Source organism: Tachyglossus aculeatus, chromosome 9, assembly GCF_015852505.1.
Source record: "Tachyglossus aculeatus isolate mTacAcu1 chromosome 9, mTacAcu1.pri, whole genome shotgun sequence".
Classification (NCBI taxonomy): domain Eukaryota; kingdom Metazoa; phylum Chordata; class Mammalia; order Monotremata; family Tachyglossidae; genus Tachyglossus; species Tachyglossus aculeatus.
The window spans coordinates 33666160-33688555 of record NC_052074.1 but is presented as its reverse complement, the minus strand read 5'-3'; the positions used below and the strand labels follow the sequence as shown (position 1 = coordinate 33688555).

The 22396-nt window shown below is 43.8% G+C and overlaps 1 protein-coding gene across 2 annotated transcripts in view; it reads right to left on the bottom strand.

Moving 5' to 3' along the window:
• LDAH (lipid droplet associated hydrolase) overlaps nt 1–22396 on the bottom strand; it is a 209495-nt gene that overhangs the window by 42874 nt on the left and 144225 nt on the right. For both annotated transcript variants that reach the window (XM_038751343.1, XM_038751342.1), the window contains exon 5: nt 8282–8531. In XM_038751343.1, the coding sequence (XP_038607271.1) occupies nt 8282–8531 (250 nt within the window). The remainder of the gene's footprint in view (nt 1–8281; nt 8532–22396) is intronic.

Below are 22396 nucleotides of genomic sequence, written 5' to 3'. Positions count from 1 at the left end.
ACAGTTTGTGCTTGGCCCGGGTCAATTGGAATTGTACAATAAGAATCTTCCTTAGCGTAGGGCTTTGTAATGACTTTTGTGTTATAGGAAAACTGGGTGTCGTTAACTTTTGGAAGTTACCCAAGGACAGGAAGGGAACTGACAACAGAGCCAGAAAATGAACCCAAGAGTCTCATCTCAGAGTAATTTACCTTAAGACAGACCCTGGTTTTCTATCTTTTGCACTTCTGGAACTGAATTTCACATCCAGTCGATCAATCAGTGGCACTTATGGACTGCTTACTGTGTGCAGAGCAGTGCGCTAAGTGCTCAGGAGAGGATAATGCAACAGAGTTGGTAGACACATTCTGGAAAAATGAATCAAATGACATAAGATAATAATGATAATGATGATGGTATTTGTTAAGCTCTTACTATGTGCCAAGCACTGTTCTAAGCACTGGGGTAGATACAAGGCAATCAGGGTGTCCCAATTAGTGCTCACAATCTTAATCCCCATTTTACAGATAAGGTAATTGAGGCACAGATAATTTAAGTGACTTGCTCAAAGTCACACAGCCGACAAGTGGCGGAGCCGGAATTCATCATCATCATCAACATCATCATCAATCATATTTACTGAGCGCTTACTGTGTGCACAGCACTGTACTAAGCGCTTGGGAAGTACAAGTTGGCAACATCTAGAGACAGTCCCTACCCAACAGTGGGCTCACAGTCTAAAAGGGGGAGACAGAGAACAAAACCAAACATACCAACAAAATAAAATAATTAGAACCCATGACCTCTGACTCCCAAGCCCTTTCAACTAAGCCATGCTGCTTCTCGATAAGATAAGAGCCAACCGAAAATTTTCTGAATACCATCACACCTCTCTTTGGAATTTCATAAAGCGCATCAGAAGGCAGTGTTTTCTATTAAAAACGGATCGTGCTTCCATAGTTTCTAGGCTACGGAACAATATAGAATGCGGCCTCGCCCTTAATGCCAACCAAACATAAGGAAGATTCCTCAAGAAAAGGCCCAGGTTCAAGATGACAAAGGATGAACACCACTTCTGGGCCTTTCTGAGGTTTTTCTTGTTATTGTGCTTATCTGTAACTTTACTGTCATCCAGACGTTAACCTCTGCCCCACTAGCTCGGCTCTCTAAAAAGATCTGCGCTGTTTACCTATTATGTAATGTCTGTGGTCTTGTGGAAATTTTACAAAAACAAATGGAGGAAGTTTGCCAGTCGGGCCAGTGGACAATAAATCCTAACCTATCGAGATACCGACTGGTTTGCTGTCCTGCGTTTTTCCAATGAAGAATCATTTAAGGCTCGAATGACAAAACAATTGGAATCTTTTGAATGTTCCGGAAAGGTCTCCGATCCCAGGGCACATTTGAATATGAGTACGGCAGTCGATCTTGTTCTGACTGACCCTAATGCAACCAAGGATCCACCATTAGAAAGGAGCAGAGTTAATGTAGCAGCCAGCAGGTTTGGGAAAGGTTTCACCTCAGTTACTTCATCAGCATAATTTTGTGGGTGGGTAGGATCATTCATTCAATCGTATTTATGGAGCGCTTACTGTGTGCAGAGCACTGTACTAAGGTTGTTCTGAATTGTGTTCAAAAAGGAAAAGATGGTATCCAACCTTGGCTTCACTGACTCCGTCCTCTCCTGGTTCTCCTCTTATCAATCCAGCTGTTCATTCTCAGTCTCCTTTGTGGGCTCCTCCTTCCCCTCCCATCCCCTTACTGTACGGGTTCCTCAAGGGTCAGTTCTTGGTCCCCTTCTGTCCTCTATCTACACTCACTCCCCTGGTGAACTCATTCGCTCCCACGGCTTCAACTATCATCTCTAAGCTGATGACACCCAAATCTACATCTCTGCCCCTGCTCTCTCTCCTTCCTCCAGGTTCGTGTCTCCTCCTGCCTTCAGGACATCTCCATCTGGATGTCTGCCTGCCATCTAAAACTCGATATGTCCAAGTCTGAACTCCTTATCTTCCCTCCCAAACCCTGCCCTCTCCCTGACTTTCCCATCACTGTAGACGGCACTACCGTCCTTCCCGTCTTACAAGCCTGCAACCTTGGTATCATCCTCGACTCTCCTTTCTCATTCACCCCACACATCCAATCCATCACCAAAGCCTGCCTAAATCTCACCTCAACATTGCCAAGATCTGCCCTTTCCTCTCCATCCAAACCTGCTACCTTTGCTGGTACAATCTCTCATCCTAGCCCGACTGGATTACTGCATCAGCCTCCTCTCTGATCTCCCATCCTCCTGCCTCTCCCCGCTTCAGTCCATACTTCACTCTGCTGCCCGGATTATCTTTGTGCAGAAACACTCTGGGCATGTTACTCTCCTCCTCAAAAATCTCAAAGTGTCTGCCTGTCAACCTACGCATCAAACAAAAACTCCTCACTCTCAGCTTCAAGGCTGTCCATCACCTCACCCCCTCCTACCTCACCTCCCTTCTCTCCTTCTCCAGCCCAGCCTGCACCCTCCGCTCCTCTGCTGTTAACCTCCTCACTGTACCTCATTCTCGCCTGTCCCACTGTCGACCCCCGGCCCACGTTCTTCCCCTGGCCTGGAATGCCCTCCCTCCGCACATCCGCCAAGCTAGCTCTCTTCCTCCCTTCAAAGCCCTACTGAGAGCTCACGTCCTCCAAGAGGCCTTCCCAGACTGAACCCCCTTTTTCCTCTCCTCCTCCCCATCCCCCATCCTACCTCTTTCCCCTCCCCACAGCACTTGAATATATATTTGTACAGATTTATTACTCTATTTATTTTACTTGTATATATTTACTATTCTGCTTATTTTGTTAATGATGTGCATATAGCTTTAATTCTATTTGTTCTGACGACTTTGACATCTGTCTACCTGTTTTGTTTTGTTGTCTCTCTCCCCCTTCTAGACTGTGAGCCTGTTGTTGGGTACGGACCATCTCTATATGTTGCCGACTTGTACTTCCCAAGAGCTTAGTACAGTGCTCTGCACACAGTAAGCGCTCAATAAATGACTGAATGAATGCTTCACATTTGAGTCTGTGACTATTTCATCTTTGTGTTTATTCCAAATTGCTTCCTATTGCTTATATTTAGCAATTTGGCACCTTGCTTTAGGATTCTTGCTTACACAGATGCTTTAGGTTGCTTGCATAGTAATTAGTTACCATGATTTATCCTAAAAAAGGCAGCACCTTATTCACTGAAAACCGGAGTTTTAACTCCCAGTTAGAAATTGTGAAAATACACTTCAGCACCATAGTAACCTCCTCTTTCCTACACAGGCTAATAATAATAATAATTCTGGTATTTGTCAAGTGCTTACTATGCGCCAGGCCCTGTACTACAAGCAAATCGGGGTGGATACAGTCCCTGTCCCACATGGGGCTCCCAGTCTCAATCCCCATTTTACAGATGAGGTAACTGAGGCACAGAAAAGTGAAGTGACTTACCTCAGGTCACAGAGCAGACAAGTGGCGGAGCCGGAATTAGAAACCATGACCTTCTGACTCTCAGGCCTGTGCTCTATCCATTATGCCATGCGGCTTCTCTAATCAACAGTAAAGACTGTAGCATAACAAATGATTTTCTAAATATCATTTCCTTCCAACATACCCAATGGGAGAAGAAAACATGACTGAGATTTGGATGCGGTAAAGAATTGCTGGCAGATTAGGTTATTTCAAAGGATACATTACTCTACAGGAAAAGTTTGCAATCTTTCCTGCTCTTAATCACTATGAAAATAACTTCGGTGACAATTACGATAATACCAAACAAGCTGTTTGATTAGGGCCAAATGAAATATCCATATTTTTCATGTTTTTACAAGTTTCAGTGAGAAAGGAAATAAATTCCTTTGTAGAACACTTCTAAGCCATGGTAATTTATTGAAAGATAAAAGGTTGTGACCACCAACGCTGCCTTCCCTGGTTTTCTATTCTACCCGAGCCTTCTATGACCAGGCCAAATTGCAAAACTGTAATAATTGTGGAGTTGGTTAAGCGCTTACTGTGTGCCAAGCACGGTTGAGCCATTACATTTTTGTTAACCTACTGCATTTATTTTTTCCTAAGATATCTGTTACGAAACCACTCCCGGTGAAGGGCTATGCCTCCTTGTTAATCTGTGCTTGAGAAATCTGTGGGAGAGAGATCTTAAAAGCAGAATTGAACAATTTAGATTTACGGTGGCAGTGACAAATGAAAAATGCATTTCGGCAGCTGGAATTTTGTTTCGGCCTCGGGTTCGGAACACGATTTCAATTCTTTGAAACATCTGCGACTACGGTCCACAATTCAACTTCAAGTGTACAGACGAAGATCTGTTTTTCTAGTGGTTTCTCTGTATAATCTCTTTTTCTTCTTCTAATCCATATAAGTTGCTAAAAAAACCTGAGATATTCCAGTAGGAAAATCAGATCATTTGGTTTTCTCTTATTTGTGTAAACTCAGAGAATCTGGATAATTTACACAATCCTCCAAGCTACATTTCCCTCCTGATGCCATAACAACTGAACTACCATAAGGAGGGCTTCTACACATTGCTCAATTTGGAGACTTCAGTGTTGACAATTTGTGGCTCAGGAACCTCATTTACTCAGAACATTTTTAATGCTTCATTTCTCAAAGGGATAATCTTAAAGAATATATATATATATGAAAAGAATGCTCTAACTCAGATGGAAAAAGGAGAAGAAAAACCAAGTAAGCAAAGAAGCTCAGTTCTATACACTACACTGTGAGCTCGTTGTGGGCAGAGAACCTGCCCGCAACTGCGTTGGATTATTCGCTCCCAAGTTTTTAGTACAGTGCTCTTCACATGGTAAATTCAATAAATTTAATTGCTGATGACGTACACTTCCCCCAGGTTACCAGAGATCGCCTGTTATAAAAGTAGTTTACTTCCTATAGGATGCAGGGAAGTCCAAAGGAAAGGCAAAGAAGAGGAAGAAAATTTAAATCCCACTCCTGAAGCTGGGAATGTTACCGTGGCTGTACTGAAAACCTAGTTCTACCATGGGTGCAGATAGGGCACTATTCCACATTATCTGAAAGCCAATAATTCACTGTGTAAATTAGGTAAAGGAACTAATTCCCTCGAACCTTAGTTTTTAGGCTTGAAAGCTTGGGAGAATGCAATAAAAGCAGAAGATGTGATCTCTACCCTAAATGTGGTTCCGTTTTCTCCACAAATTAATTACCTAGAGTGGGAGCAGGAGTAAGGAAAACGGTGCCACTGGGAATCGCTACAGAAAAGAAAGCTAATCAGATTAATGAATGAAAAAATAAGTAGAATCTATAAATTGATAAACTCATATAAGGGTGCGTGCTGGCATGGCATGATCTGGGTTGGGGGACTGAATGGAGGTGGGGGCTACTTCTTGGAAGAGGTGCTTTCATAAGCTTCTTGAGGGCAGGCATTGCTTCTGTCAACCCTACAGTATTCTCCCAAATGCTTAATACAGTGCTCTGCACAGGATAAGCACTCAAGAAATACCAGGGACTGATTACTTGATTCAGGATGGCTTTGAAAAATGGGTGAGCTATGGCTTGGGAGATTTGGAGCGAGAGGGAAAGGGTGTGAGCATTAGCTGAGCATTAACTGAGAGACATCTTGAGTGTACAAGGAATTTAAGCCACTTTCCCCGCTTGCTCCCAATTCCCACCCTCCACCAGGCATGATTTTGAAGAGAATTGCTGATGACTGGCAAACTGGTCACAGAATAGGGGAGATTATGAGTCCGTGTGCCACTTTTTCAATATTGAAACTCTGGGAGCACAAAATACCATATAATAGGGTTATTAAGCCCTATGGGAGGGCACGGTCCTTGAGAGCTTCTGCGAAGAAATTGATGATAGTGATGGCCATTTGCCCTGGAGCACTGGCACTCGTTCTTGCTCAGACGCGAAATGCAACAAGCAAGTCGGCAGGCAGGCAAGGGTGCAACCCACTGCCGAGTGCAAAAATGCATGAGCCACATTGGGCGAAAGTGGCCACGGGAGAGTGCGGATGGGATCCTGTAGCCGCATGGCCAATGGCAGTCTCTCCCGCCTACATTAGCCAACTCTTTTCTGGGATTCCTGCTCATAGAATGATTCCTTGGAGTCATTTATTCATTCATGTGTACTTATTGAGAGCTTAATGTGTGCAGAGCACTGAACTAAGCACTTGAGATGTACTAAGCACTCGAGAGAGCACAATAAAACAATAAACAGCTAAACACATTGTGTTTATTATTTATAGTGATAATAATTATGGCATTTGTTAAGCACTTGCTATGCGCCAAGCACTGTTCTAAGTACTGGGGTAGAAGGCAATCAGGTTGTCCCATGTGGGGCTTGATCCCCATTTTACAGATGAGGGAACAGAGGCACAAAAGTTCAGCGGCTTGCCCGAAGTCACACAGCGGACAAGGGGAGGAGCCAGGATCTGATTCCCAAGCCCATGCTCTTTCCACTATGCCACGCTGCTTCTCATTTAAACATTAGACACAGCGTGGCTCAGTGGAAAGAGCCCGGGCTTTGGAGTCAGAGGTCACGGGTTCAAATCCCGGCTCCCCCAATTGTCAGCGGTGTGACTTTGGGCAAGTCACTTAACTTCTCTGTGCCTCAGTTCCCTCATCTGCAAAATGGGAATTAGGACTGTGAGCCCCCCCGTGGGATAACCTGATCACTTTGCAACCTCCCCAGCGCTTAGAACAGTGTTTTGCACATAGTAAGCACTTAATAAATGCCATTATTATTATTATTAGATGGTTCTCAGCAGGCTGAGCCAGCTCTCAGTATCTCTATCACAGTGAGCTTCCCAACCAGGACTACACTGCTACAATTCTCTGCATGCCTCCTCCCCATCCCCCCGCCCTACCTCCTTCCCCTCCCCACAGCACTTGTATATATTTCTACAGATTTATTCCTCTATTTATTTTACTTGTACATATTTACTATTCTACTTATTTTGTTAATGACATGCATATAGCTTTGACACCTGTCTACATGTTTTGTTTTGTTGTCTGTCTCCCCTTCCTAGACTGTGAGCCAGTTGTTGGGTAGGGACCGTCTCTATAGGTTGCCGACTTGTACTTCCCGAGCGCTTAGTACAGTGCTCTGCACACAGTAAGCCCTCGATAAATATGACTGAACGAATGAATTGGAGTTTCCTACAGAATCTGATGGGATTCCTACAGAAAGGTGCCATTCCACTTTGACCCCCAACCCTGACTCCTTTGGGGGACACAGATGTATGTCTCTAGCATGGAACGTCTTCCCCCGTCAAATACGACAGACAATCACTCTCCTTCAAGGCCTTACTGAAGGCACATCTCCTCCAAGAGGCCTTCCCAGATTACGCCCCGGTTTTCCTCATTTCCCACTCCTTTCTGTGTTGCCCTGACTTCTTCCCTTTGTGCTTCTCCACTCCCAACTGCACAGCAATCATCATCATCATCATCATCATCAATCGTATTTATTGAGCGCTTACTATGTGCAGAGCACTGTACTAAGCGCTTGGGAAGTACAAATTGGCAACATATAGAGACAGTCCCTACCCAACAGTGGGCTCACAGTCTAATCAATCAATCGTATTTATTGAGTGCTTACTGTGTGCAGAGCACTGCACTAAGCGCTTGGGAAGTACAAGTTGCCAACTTGTACTTCCTATGTACACACAGCACAGCACCTATGTACAACACGGCACCTATGTACATATAGGGACTGTCTCTATATGTTGCCAACTTGTACTTCCCAAGCGCTTAGTACAGTGCTCTGCACACAGTAAGCGCTCAATAAATACGATTGGTGATGATGATGATGATCTGTAATTTTATTCATTTGTTGTATTGATGTCTGCCTCCCCCACTCTAGAAGGTAAACTCATTATGGGCAGGGAGTGTGATTGTTTATTGTTGCACTGTACTCTCCCAAGCGCTTAGTACAGTGGTCTGCACACAGTAATTGCTCAATAAGTACGATCGACTGACTGACTGAATGAAATACCAATTTAGTAATAGTCTCTCATCCCCATAAAGACATCCATATCCTATTCACCCTCACCCCGGCTCTTTCCCCTTGTCCCCAAGGGGAGAGTGAGGAATTGTATGGGAGACGTGTAAAACTCCCCCAGTAAATGTTTTAATTGTTCTTTCAAACAAAATATTAATCTGCAGCATGAAAAGCGTTAACACTGAAAAATCAAATGATTGGGCAGACGGTTCCCGCTTTAACGCCATTCCACCTGATTAGCGGTGGACACAAATGAAACTATACATCTCCCAAATCTGCTTACCAATGCAGGGCATCTGAAGGAAAGTCAGTGATGCAGGTACTGTAATTTCATTGTTGACGTTGATATTTAGTCCTCGCAGCAGTAACCTGGCCAGGTGAGGCCTCAGGCCCTCCGGAAGGAGTTTTAACATGATGTAGGCAGGCATGTAAAGGGCGTAGCGAAGCCAGCAGAGCAGGGGCACCGCAATCTTGCCATTGGGAGACTCAGCCATGCGCTCTATTGTGGGAAACAGCAGCAAGGAGCGGACGATCTACACCGGGGCGGAAAAATAACATCATTATGTCAACGTTTATCACGTTCTACTGAGCTTTCAAAATAGGTTTGTTGTAAATAATAATAATAACGATGATGGCATTTGTTAAGCGCTTACTATGTGCAAAGCACTATTCTAAGCGCTGGAGGGGGGATACAATGTGATCAGGTTGTCCCACGTGGGGCTCACAGTCTTAATCCCCATTTTTACAGATGAGGTAACTGAGGCTCAGAGAAGTGAAGTGACTTGCCCAAGGTCACACAGCAGACTTGTGGTGGACCCATGACCTCTGACTCCAAAGCCCGGGCTCTTTCCACTGAGCCACGCTGCTTCTCTGTAATGTAAACTAACATTACCAGGTTTAAAATCATAGCTTTAAAAGGCACCTACAACAGAATTCCTTCCTGCATTCAACTGCATTTATTGAACGCTTACTGTGTGCACAGCACCGTACTAGGCGCTGGGAAAGTACAATTCAGCAACACATAGGGACAATCCCTAACGGGCTCATAGTCTAGAAGCGGGGAGGCAGGCAACAAAATGAAACAAGCACCAGTAGCATCAATATAAATAGAATTAGAGATATATACACATCATTAATAAAATAAATAGATATATAACTAGGGACATATATCCACAGGTGCTGTGGGGCAGGGAGGGAGTAGGGGTGATGGGGAGGGGAGGAGGAGCAGAGGAAAAGGGGGGCTTCGTGTCTTGCCCAAACCAGTCCTCAATTCCTGGAAAGTGGTTTGGCTGATACCACAAGGGGAGGTACAAAACAGTGATAAGAAGCAATTATTATCTTACTAAGTTGCTTATTGAGCACTTCATCATCAACCAATCACATTTATTGAGCGCTTACTGTGTGCAGAGCACTGGACTAAGCGCTTGGGAAGTCCAAGCTGGCAACATATAGAGACAGTCCCTACCCAACAGTGGGCTCACAGTCTAAAAGAGTCTAAAAGAGTTCACTTTGAACTCTTTAATGGCATTGATTAAGTGCTTACTATGTGCCAAGCTAGCTCTCTTCCTCCCTTCAAAGCCCTACTGATTGCTCACCTCCTCCAGGAGGCCTTCCCAGACTGAGCCCCCTTGTTCCTCTCCTCCTCATCCCCCCCACCTCTCCACAGCACCTGTATATATTCAATCGCATTTATTGAGCACTTACTGTGTGCAGAGCACTGTACTAAGCGCTTGGGAAGTACAAGTCAGCAACAGATAGAGACGGTCCTGACCCAACAACGGGCTCACAGATAATTGGGTTGGACCCAGTCCCTGTTCCCCAGGGGGCTCACAGTCTTCATCCCCATATTACAGATGAGGGAAGTGAGGCCCATTCATTCATTCAATTCAATCACATTTATTGAGCGCTTACTGTGTGCGGAGCACTGTATTAAGCGCTTGGGAAGTCCAAGTTGGCAACATATAGAGACGGTCCCTACCCAACAGCGGGCTCACGGTCTAGAAGGGGGAGAGCCCAGAGAAGTGACTTGCCCAAGGTCACACAACAGGCACGTGGGTGTTTGTACAGATTTATTACTCTATTTATTTTACTTGTACATAGTTACTATTCTATTTATTTTGTTAATGATGTGCATCTAGCTTTATTTCTATTTATTGTGATGACTTGACGCCTATCCACATGTTTTGTTTTGTTGTCTGTCTCCCCCTTCTAGACTGTGATCCCGCTGTCGGGTAGGGACCGTCTCTATATGTTGCCGACTTGTACTTCCCAAGCGCTTAGTACAGTGCCGTGCACACAGTAAGCGCTCAATAAATATGATTGAATGAATGAATGAATGAACGATTTCACTTGACCAAGAAGTGATGGCAGTCAAGTGATCTTATTGATCTGGGCCCTGCTCATTTCTCTCTGGCCCCTTTCATGTGCCTGTGTGTTCGTGTATATGAGTGTGTGTGTGTGTGTGTGTGTATGACACACACAGAGAAGCAGCGTGGCTCAGTGGAAAGAGCCCGGGCTTTGGAGTCAGAGGTCACGGGTTCAAATCCCGGCTCCACCAAGTGTCAGCTGTGTGACTCTGGGCAAGTCACTTAACTTCTCTGGGCCTCAGTTACCTCATCTGCAAAATGGGGATTAAGACTGTGAGCCCCCAGTGGGACAACCTGATCACCTTGTAACTTCCCCTGCGCTTAGAACAGTGCTTTGCACATAGTAAGCGCTTATTAAAAAGGCCATCATTATTATTACGGCGGGGAAGGTGGGGCGGGGGGAGAGATTGGTGAGTTTCCAAACTTCTGGAAATTACCTGGTGCGAGCCCTTTTTTTAACTGTGTAAGATTTAAACTCGGAAATACAAACTTCAATTTTAGAATTTGATTACAGTTCCCTGGACCACAACCCATTTTAACTTATCACTGCACTATTCAGATTCTCATAAATCTGGAGTGTATCTGGCATTGACTGATCTGGATATATGAGGTTTTACTGGAGATGAAAACTGATGAAACTTTGATAAGTGTTACAATGGAAGTTGGAAAGCAAGCACAAGTTGTAACCAGAATTTTTCACCCAACAGAAAAATATTTTTCAACCTGAAAAAAATATTCAACAGGATTTGTTGAACTGATAATTAAGAAAAAATAAAGTTACTAGTAGAATAGAAAAAAAGGGTTTATAAAAAGTAATGAAATTGTTTTTCATATTACATTTGAATTAATTTCATCAAGACAGAAGGCATTCCATAGTGTATTCTCCCAAGCACTTAATACAGTGCTTTGCACACAGTAAGCCCTCAATAAATACAATTGAATGAATGTATGAGAATCTGATGCCCAATCACGATCCCTACTACAACTAGGGCAAGGGAATTGGAGCAAAGAACAAATCCGTGTAGACAATTTAAACAAATGCAGTACAACAGGTATGGGATGGAGAAAGTTTGGAAGAGTGGTCATCTTATTCAACTTTTTTTCCATCAGACATTGGAAAAAACATCAGTCATTCAATCCTGCAAACTGGAGCTTCACATTCCAAAAAGAAGCTCAAAAACCATTTTTGATCAGATCTATCTTTGTATCCCATACTAAGCTTTTTCTCTTGAAGTGCTCTTTTTTTCAGTCAGTGGCATTTATTGAATGCTTACTGTGTGCAGAGCACTATACTAAGCACTTTCTAAGGAACAGGCTTTGCACAAAATGACAGATACTGCTGTCCTTTCCAGTTGGCTTAATTTCTCCTGAAGCTCCTTTGAGATAACTTACAAAGACTATGTACCCAGTGAAATTATCCCATTGATGTGAGGCTCACTGTTTTAATCCCCATTTTACAGATGAGATAACTGATGCACAGAGAAGTCAAGTGACTTGCCCAAAGCCACACCGCTGACAAGTGGCGGAGCAGGAATTAGAACCCGTGACCTCAGAATCCCAAACCCGTGCTCTTTCCACGAAGCTACTTCTCATACTTAACTTCTCTGTGCCTCAGTTACCTCATCTGTCAAATGGGGATGAAGACTGTGAGCCCCATGGGGGACCACCGATTACCTTGTAACAATCCCAGTGCTTAGAAAAGTGCTTGGTACATAGTAAGTGCTTAACGAATACCGTAATTATTATTATTTCTATTATTATATTAACGTCTGGCTCCCCTTCTAGACCAAAAGGTTGTTGTGGGCAGGGAAAGTGTCTGCTAATTCTGTTTTAATGTACTCTCCCAAGCACTTAGTACAGTGCTCCTTATATAGTAAGCGTTCAATTCATACCATTGTAGGAGGGAGATGGAGGGATTTCCTGAGAGAGTTGTGGGGTCAAGAGAGGGTTCTTTAGGACAGGGGATTCATGAGTGGGTTTGAAAGCGGTGGGGAAGAAAGCTACTATAATTAAGATGTTCGGAGCACGTAAATCGCATTGCAACTTTCTTCATCATCATCAATCGTATTTATTGAGCGCTTACTATGTGCAGAGCACTGTACTAAGCGCTTGGGAAGTACCAATTGGCAACATATAGAGACAGTCCCTACCCAACAGTGGGCTCACAGTCTAAAAGGGGGAGACAGAGAACAAAACCAAACATACTAACAAAATAAAATAAATAGGATAGATATGTACAAGTAAAATAGAGTAATAAATATGTACAAACATATATACATATATACAGGTGCTGTGGGGAAGGGAAGGAGGTCAGATGGGGGGATGGAGAGGGGGACGAGGGGGGGGGACGAGGGGGACTACATCTTCGATGTAGTGGCCACTTACAAAATGCTCTACGGTAAAAACAGTATACCATTTTGTAATAGCTGGTATGTCCAGCGTCTGGTTCCTGATTTAAGACTCCAAACTTGAGGACTGAAACTAGGTTTCAAAACACAGAAGGACGTTGAAACATTACGGCAGACAATGGGAGCGGATGCTGAGAAGCTGGAATGCCTGAGGAGAAGAAGCAAAGGGGCAGGAACAGCTGAGAAGAGGCCCCAGACTGTGAAGCATAACTGGAACTGTTTTTGCTCATCATCTGTCTGGTCTGTTGCTACTCTCTGCTTTACATCACATGGGGGGCCTGGAAGACAGGTGGGAGCGGAGGGAAAGACGAAGGGAGGGATAGGAGAAGGAGGTGGGGGGAAAGGAGAGAGAGAAAGAGAAAAAAAGCATGTACAGTTGTGTGGGTAGGGGAGTGCAAATGCACACGCATGTACATGGGAAAGGATCTTTCAAAACAGGGGTGGAAAAACCTCTTTTCCGATGGCACAGACACAAAATGAATAACCCCTAAGATGCATAGTAATAATAATAATGTTGGTATTTGTTAAGCGCTTACTATGTGCCAAGCACCATTCTAAGCACTGGGATTGTTACAAGGCAATCAGGTGGCCCCACATGGGGCTCACAGTCTTCATCCCCATCTTACAGATGAGGTAACTGAGGCACAGAGAAGTTAAGTGACTTGCCCGAGGTCACACAGCTGACAAGTGGCCGAGCTGGGATTAGAACACACCACCTCTGGCTCCCAAGCCCGTGCTCTTTCCTCTAAACCATGCTGCCTCTAAAAATCTAAACGTTGTATAAAAACTTATTTGACAATTTCGTTTTACTAGCCTTATTACTTTGCCTTTTTGTTTTTGCTTCATAGAAGGGGAGACTAGGGTCTCCAGTTAGGAGATGTATTACAAATTGAAAAGAGAATCAGTTGGGAAACTAAAAACCAAACCCACGCCCCACAACCAGGGCTCAAAAAGTACTGACTTAAAACATAGCTAGATAAAAAAAAGTGTACTTTCCTTCACCAGTGAGGAATATTTTTGCTTTATTTTGTTTCACCATTTAACAAATTTCCTCTTTATCAGCTCTGCCTGCTCATCAAACACTTGTGATATCTGATGGCACTATGGTGCCCAGTACTTTAGCCTAAGAAACTGACAGTGGGCAATCTATTTTTTTTTACCATGTATTGGCAATTACTCATAAACCTAGTGAAGGAAGACATTGAGGGGGACTCTGAAGAAGAAATGATGCTCCTTTTGGTTTTTTTAAAGAAGGTAATACATGTAAAAGCAAAAATTCCCAAACTTGATGGACAGGCATAATGGCTGAGTTTTCCTTCACAGAAAAATAGAAAAATATATATTAGCGTATGTGTAGTAAATAGCTGTCCTTCAAACTCAGACACCACTAACGGTGAATCCACCTAAGGATACATGTGTGGCTCAAAAGGGCAACATGGGATCCCCAGTCTTGACCACACTGTGCATATACACACACCGTCCTTTGTTTCGCTGTCGCGTTTTCTGTTTGTAGGACTTGGTGTTATTTTTATTTTTATTCTTTCACTCTCTTCTTGAAGCTTCTGCTCAAAAAGAGCTGTTTTCTCCATTACCAAGGGCCTTCTAGTTTTACGGTCTCTAGACTCTAAGCTTACAGTGGACAGGGTACATGTCTACCAACCCTGCTGCAATGTGCAACAGTGCTCAGTGCAGTGCTCTGCACACGTTAAGTACTCAACACACTCCACTGATTGATTTAATTTAGGCCAGTATTGTCGGAGACTTTTTTTAAAGACATTTTTTGAGCGCTTACTATGTGACAGGCACTGGGGTGGATACAAGCTAACCAGGTTGGACAAAGTTGACGTGCCACATGGGGCTCAGTCTTAATCCCCATTTTACAGATGAGGTAGCCGAGGCACAGAGAAGTTAAGTAGCTTGCCCAAGGTCACAAAGCAGAGAAATGTAAGAGCCAGGATTAGAACCCAGGTCCTTCCGACTCTATCTACTAGGCCACACTGCTTCTCCATGGTTTTAGTGAACCCTAAAAATGTTTCCCCCGAGCCCCCTGTTTTTGCTTATCCACATTCAGTTCACGATACAGCAGCTGCGTGCATATCCTACTGTTACCCAGTCTCTTCACAATGTCCCTACTTAGGGACATTGTGTTGATGTTGATGTTGTGTTGATGCTTGCATAAGTTCACTGCTGGACTAAGAGATGACAAAGGGTTCTAGGCCTTTGCTGCTTGCGATCTCGTCTTGCCGTCTGACGTTAAATAGGAGGGTCCGTAAGTGATGCTGATGGGATGACTCAAACGGTTGGATGTGGAATCTGTTGGGAGATCCAGGCCTCACTAATGTTGAACGGCACTACAGCTTGGCACACCTTGAGTTTGACTGGAAGCTCTAAAGCCACTGCCATTCTGTAAATCCTTAGCTCAAACCGAAGCCTAATATCACACTGCCACAGATATTCTGTATCTCAAAGGATGTGCTGGCCTGTTTTATTTCATTTTTTCCTTTCTTGTCTTTCATCACATCATGGTCAGTGTGCTGGCTATTAACAGAATTTAATGTTTAGCTTCATGCTCCCAGTTGCCCCTTTAACTTACCTCACTGATTTTCTACTACAACCCAGCCTGTGCATTTCGCTCCTCTAATGACAATTTACTGTACTTCAATCTCGTCTCTCTAGCAGCCAACCTAAAACTCACTCCCCCTTCACATATGACGGACCACCACTCTCCCCACCTTCAAGCTTTATTAAAATCACATTTCCAAGAGCAGCGTGGCCCAGTGGATGGAAAATGGGCCTGGGAATCAAAAGGACCTGGGTCCTAATCCTGGCTCTTCCTAATTCTATTTGTTTTGACGACTTGACACCTGTCCACATGTTTTGTTTTGTTGTCTGTCTCCCCCTTCTAGACTGTGAGCCCGTTGTTGGGTAGGGACCGTCTCTATATGTTGCCGACTTGTACTTCCCAAGTGCTTAGTATAGTGCCCTACACACAGTAAGCTCTCAATAAATGCGATTGAATGAATGAATGAATGCCTGCTGTGTGACCTTGGGCAAGTCACTTCACTTCTCGGGAATTCAGTCACCTCATCTGGAAAAATGGGGATTAAAACTGTGAGCCCCATGTGGGCTTAGTACTTAAGGGCCTAAGTATGTTAGCACTTAGTACCGTGCTCTGCACACAGTAAGTGCTCAATAAATATGACTGACTGAATGAATGAATGCTCTGCACACAGTAAGCACTCAATAAATATGACTGAATGAATAAATGAATGTGGGACAGAGACTGTGCCTAACCCGAATGACTTGTAAATACCCCAGTGCTTAGAACAGTGCTTGGTATATAGTAAGCGCTTAACAAATACCATCATTATGACATTACAGTAAAGTTGGTAGACCTGATTCCCGCTCTTAGTCTAGGCTGAGACCCTAGACAAGGATTGGTCCCAATCTCCAGAAGTATAGCCTTCCTTCCCCACTAGACCAATTCCACAGAGCGAGTGAGTATCATCTTAACCTGGTAGTCAAATCCCATTTTGGATCCAGTGGGGCTTCCGAATCAGACGCGGTCCTAGCCTACCTGCTGCCCCAAGGCCCCTTTCCTTAAGAGGAGGATAAGGAATAGACAACGGGGCAAGATTTGTACTCATGCTTTCTCGGTGTCTGTTTTTAGTTCCCGTACGGTTTGCTGTCCAAATGGCTCACAGATTATTCTACTTAGTTCCAAGATTTCTGGGTTGGCAGGTAAACTCATACTGAGTTAATGGAATGAGTTTCTGACAAATCTGCACATTTGGCACCTAAATCATAACGTCCTGGACCCGAGATCAAAAACTTAGTTACCACTGTATGTTTTAGACAACAAAACAAATAGTAATTGAACACAGCGGATGCTCTGCCCTTCACTGATCAGTTAGTAAACATGTCTCAACATTTTCAACACACTAACCTAACTGCTGTATTTCAAGAACACACAGTAAAAATTTCCATGAAATGAAAAACACATTCACTGCTATTAAATCAATCAAACTGGTTACAAAAATATCAACTCCTCGTCATTCCCAATTACCCACTGTGCTGTTTGTAAAGTTCAGCCTGTTTCAGATGTTGAGCAGCCCTGCACATCCCTTACACAGAAGACAAAGTTTGGATTATGTCCCATGGTTAGCTGGGATTAAGTTAAATAGCTACTTAGACTGTTCCTACCCACGTACTGCTCGAAAAAAAGTCCCCGGCCTCTAAAAATATATATGTAATAATAGTAATATTGCTAGTATTTGTTAAGCACTTTCTATGTGCCAGGCACTGTACTAAGTACTGGGGTGGATACAAACGAATCGAGTTGGACACAGTCCCCGTCCTACGTGGGGCTCACTTCTCTGTGCCTCACTTTTCAGATAAGGTAACCGAGGCACAGGGAAGTGAGGTGACTTGCCCAAGGTCACATAGCGGACAAGGAAGAGCCGGGATTAGAACCCACGACCTTCTGACTCTTAGGCCCATGTTCTATCCACCTTGCCATGCTGCAGTATACATATATCTGGCTTACAGATTTTAAGTAGCTGCCAAAAAGAGATAATTCTCCACCCTTTAGGGTAAGGTTCAAACGTCTCATATTACATTTATTCATTCATTCAATCGTATTTACTGAGCGCTTACTGCGTGCACAGCACTGTATTAAGCGCTTGGGAAGTACAAGTTGGCAACATATAGAGATGGTCCCTACCCAACAATGGGCTCCCATCTCTTTGACAGAGACTTCTCCAGTGGACATGCGTATGTCCCCCTTCTAGACTGTGAGCCCGCTGTTGGGTAGGGACCGTCTCTATATGTTGCCAACTTGGACTTCCCAAGCGCTTAGTAGAGTGCTCTGCACACAGTAAGCACTCAATAAATACGATTGAATGAATGAATGAATGCAATGAATTAGACCCGAACACATTTTTTTAACGAAGATCAGCCACAGTATGTGATCACCTGAGACAAAACCCATCCCCCAAACAAATGCCTGTTAAACAGTAATGCCCACAGCCCCTCATCAGAAACATCATTATTTTTTAAGCACTGTGCCCAAATGTGCCCAAATCCTGTCTTGAGCCCAGGGGAAATTATGCAGTGATGAAGAGAAACAGCCCTTCCCTCACTGAGCTTCCGATCTAAATGTCGGAGACAAACCTAGAAATAATCTCACTCTCAGTTAGACATGGAAGTCCATGGTAATCCATTAACAACAAATAAAACACTTGGGAATAGTTCAGTTCACGGCCTTTCTAAAGTGCCTGCTGGGGATGTCAATTCAGGACATTCGATTTCATCATCATCATCATCATCAATCGTATTTATTGAGCGCTTACTGTGTGCAGAGCACTGTACTAAGCGCTTGGGAAGTACAAGTTGGCAACATATAGAGACAGTCCCTACCCAACAGTGGGCTCACAGTCTAAAAGGGGGAGACAGAGAACAAAACCAAACATACTAACAAAATAAAATAAATAGAATAGATATGGACAAGTAAAATAAATAGAGTAATAAATATGTACAAACATATATACATATATACAGGTGCTGTGGGGGATTTCACCCTCTCCCAAGGAGCAATGGGAGGAAGGCCAGGGCAGAGACAGGTTTCAGGTGGGACCTCTTCCTCATTCTCCCTCCACCTATTGTCGGGAAGGCCTGCTTTTTCATGAAATCAATGGCAAACTTGAGAGGAGTCAATTTTATTGTGATATATATGTGGACCATATATATATATATATATATATATATATGTATATATGTATGTGGATATATATATGTGGATTCTATTACACCAGGAGAGGGCAGAGAGCTTAGGACCCATCGTTCTGTGCCTGTTACCTCATCTGTAAAATGGGGATGAAGACTGTAAGCACCCCCCGTGGGACAACCTGATCACCTTGCAACCTCCCCAGCACTTAGAACAGTGCTTTGCACAGCGTAAGCGCTTAATAAATGCCATCATTATTAGTATTACTGCCAAGTCTCTTTGACGGGAGGAAGGGGCACCTCAAATATCAGTACCACTCTCTGCTTGTTCCCTTGCTCCCATGAGCTAGACGGTCTTTGGAGTCCAGCGCACTCTGTGCTGGAGCCTCCCTAAAAACATGACCAAGTCAATCGATCAACCAATGGTATTTATTGAGCACTTACTATGTGCAGAGCACTGTACTAAGTGCTTGGGAGAGCACAATGCAGCAGAATTAGACACGTTCCCTGTCCCTAACGAGCTGTGGAAGAATAAGCTCTCTTGAAGGCCGGGACTGTGAATATTATTCTCTCCCAAGTGGTTGGCACAGTGTTCTGAACACAGTTTGTTCTCAATAAAGCTGAGCTTCCTTTTAAAACTTCTTGAGGAGAAACTGGAGCTCGTTATCTAGGCTCCAAGCAACTTCCAGTCTACACTGTCCTCCCTGTAGCCTGTAAACTGAGAGCTCACCTCCTTCAGGAGGCCTTCCCAGACTGAGCCCCCTCCTTCCTCTCCCCCTCATCCCCATCTCCATCCCCGTCTTACCTCCTTCCCTTCCCCACAGCACCTGTATATATGTATATATGGTTGTACATATTTATTACTCTATTTATTTATTTATTTTACGTGTACATATCTATTCTATTTATTTTATTTTGTTAGTATGTTTGGTTTTGTTCTCTGTCTCCCCCTTTTAGACTGTGAGCCCACTGTTGGGTAGGGACCGTCTCTATGTGTTGCCAAATTGTACTTCCCAAGTGCTTAGTACAGTGCTCTGCACACAGTAAGCGCTCAATAAATACAATTGATTGATTAAACTCCTTGTAGACAATGTGTCTACCAACTCTATTTTATTGTACTCTCCCAAGCGCTTCGTACAATGCTCTGCACATAGTACGTCCAATAAAAAGCCCAGACTAAGCCTCCCTTTCCCCCTGCTCCCCCCCACATTGCCCCAACTCATTCCCTTTGCCTTATTCCCTTCCCCTCCAGAGCACTGTGTATACATGTACATATTTATATTTCTATTAATGTGCATATATCTATACTTCTATTTATTTGTATTGATGCTACTGGTGCCTGTTTACTTGTTTTGATTCTCCTCTCCTCCTTCTGGATTGTGAGCCCGCTGTGGGCAGGGCTGGTCTCTCTTTGTTGCTGAACCGTACTTTCCAAGTGCTTAAGACAGTGCTCTGCACACAGTAAGCGCTCAATAAATACGATTGACTGAACGAATAAAATACAATTGATTGTCTGACACTTATGAGAGGGGCTCAAGAGCAAGGAAACTGCAGTAATTACTGAAGTGGGTATAGCAAATTTCCCACAAGGATGAGGTAGAGGAATAGTTCACATGACTCCTTTAGAACAGGTGTACGAACAGAGTTTCTAATTTATAACAATAAAACGACATTTATCCTATTTCATTTATGTTTTAGAGCTACGTGGCCTTTGAGGCATGCTTCCCTTTCATGGCCTGCAGTATACGGTGAAGCCAACACACCCCCTCTATAAGATGTGGCCATGCACGTTCAATACTCTCAAACAGATGTACTTTACCTAGGAAGGCACTTGTAGAAAACTGGCAATACTCTTTGAAACGTGAATAATTGGTTCATTTTTTCTCATGGATCCTTTTTTAAAACTACTCCTTCTCTCTCTTAAAAAGTAGTCAGATTATAATTTATTTGTTTAAGCCGCTAACGAATGGTGTTTTTATTCAAGATTCATAAGGGCACAAATCTCTGGGATCCACCTAAGCAGCCACCAGTCTGGAGGCCTTCCCAGACTGAGCCCCTTCCTTCCTCTCCCCCTCGTCCCCCTCTCCATCCCCCCATCTTACCTCCTTCCCTTCCCCACAGCACCTGTATATATGTATATATGTTTGTACATATTTATTACTCTATTTATTTATTTTACTTGTACATATCTATTCTATTTATTTTATTTTGTTATTATGTTTGGTTTTGTTCTCTGTCTCCCCCTTTTAGACTGTGAGCCCACTGTTGGGTAGGGACTGTCTCTATATGTTGCCAACTTGTACTTCCCAAGCGCTTAATACAGTGCTCTGCACACAGTAAGCGCTCAATAAATACAATTGATGATGATGATGATGATGATCCTATCTTGTCCTCTCCCTCTGCATCAATCTCTTCATGATCTCCCTGATTCCAGCCTCTCCCCTGTCCAGGCTATATACTTCACTCTGCTGCCCAGATCATTTTTCAAAATCACTGTTCAACACACATTTCCCCACTCTTCAAAAATTGCCAATAACTTCCCATTTCCCTCTGCACTGAGTAGAAGCAGTGCGGCCCCGTGGATAGAGCCTAGGGGTCAGAAGGGCCCGGGTTCTAATCCCAGCTCCACCACTTGCCTGCTGTGTGCTGCTCGGGCAAGTCACTTCACTTCTCGGGGCCTCAGTGGCCTCATCTGTAGAGTGGGGATTGAGACTGTGAGCCCCATGTGGGACAGGGACTGTGTCCAACCTGATTATCTTCTGATAATCTGATTATCAACCTGATTATCTTCAGCGCTTAGTACAGTGCTCTGCACACAGTAAGTGCTCAATAAATACGATTGATTGATTGATCTTCTATCTACCCCAGTGCTTAGAACAGTGCCTGGCACAAAGTAAGCACTTAACAAATACCATAAAAAACCCGACGACTCCATACTGTTGGCTCAATTCTCTCCTTCCTATTTATCCACTCTCTTCTCCCACTTAACTCCGGCTCACACTCATTCTTATTTCTCCCACCCCCAACTCTTTTCCCTCCAGGGACTCCCTCCCTGGTCAAATCCAACAGACTAGAGCTCTCCCTACCTTCATATCTCCTCCAGGAGGCCTTCCCAAATGATAATAATAACGGCATTTATTAAGCGCTTACTAAGCACTGTTCTAAGCGCTGGGGAGATTACAAGGTGATCAGGTTGTTCCACGGGGGGCTGACAGTCTTAATCCCCATTTTTACAGATGAGGTAACTGAGGCCCAGTGAAGTGACTTGTCCAAAGTCACACAGCTGACAACTGGCAGAGCTGGGATTTGAATCCATGACCTCTGGCTCCAAAGCCCCGTGATCTTTCCATTGAGCCACGTTGCTTCTCAAATCAATTTCTATCTCCCCTGGGTAACATTCATTCATTCAATCGTTTTTATTGAGCGCTTGCTGCGTGCAGAGCACTGTACTAAGCACTTAGCACTGTAGTATATCACCCACAACTGCCACTTAGTCACTTGGTCACCACCTTTGTGCTTTGTGATCTCCCAACTTCCCGACCCACAAATATCCAGGTCTTTCACACCCTATTAAGCACCAGCTCAAGTGCACATCTCTCTTTTTCCTTGTACTGTAAACCAGTTCAGTGTCTGTCTTCCCCCATTCGAAGGGAGGGCAGGGATCATGCAGACTAATCCTTATTGTACTCTCTCAAGGGCTTAGGACCGTGCATTGCACACAGTAGGTGCTCAATAAGTACTCTTGATTGCTTTTGAATATTAAATTGTTTGTAAGTAACAGACTTCCATTTAGCCATTATATTTATATATCTTGAAGCCCATTACGAAGATCACGGAAGATACGGAACCACCAAAAGGTGCTGTGGATAGCAAATGCTACAGGGGCAATCTTTACCTTAG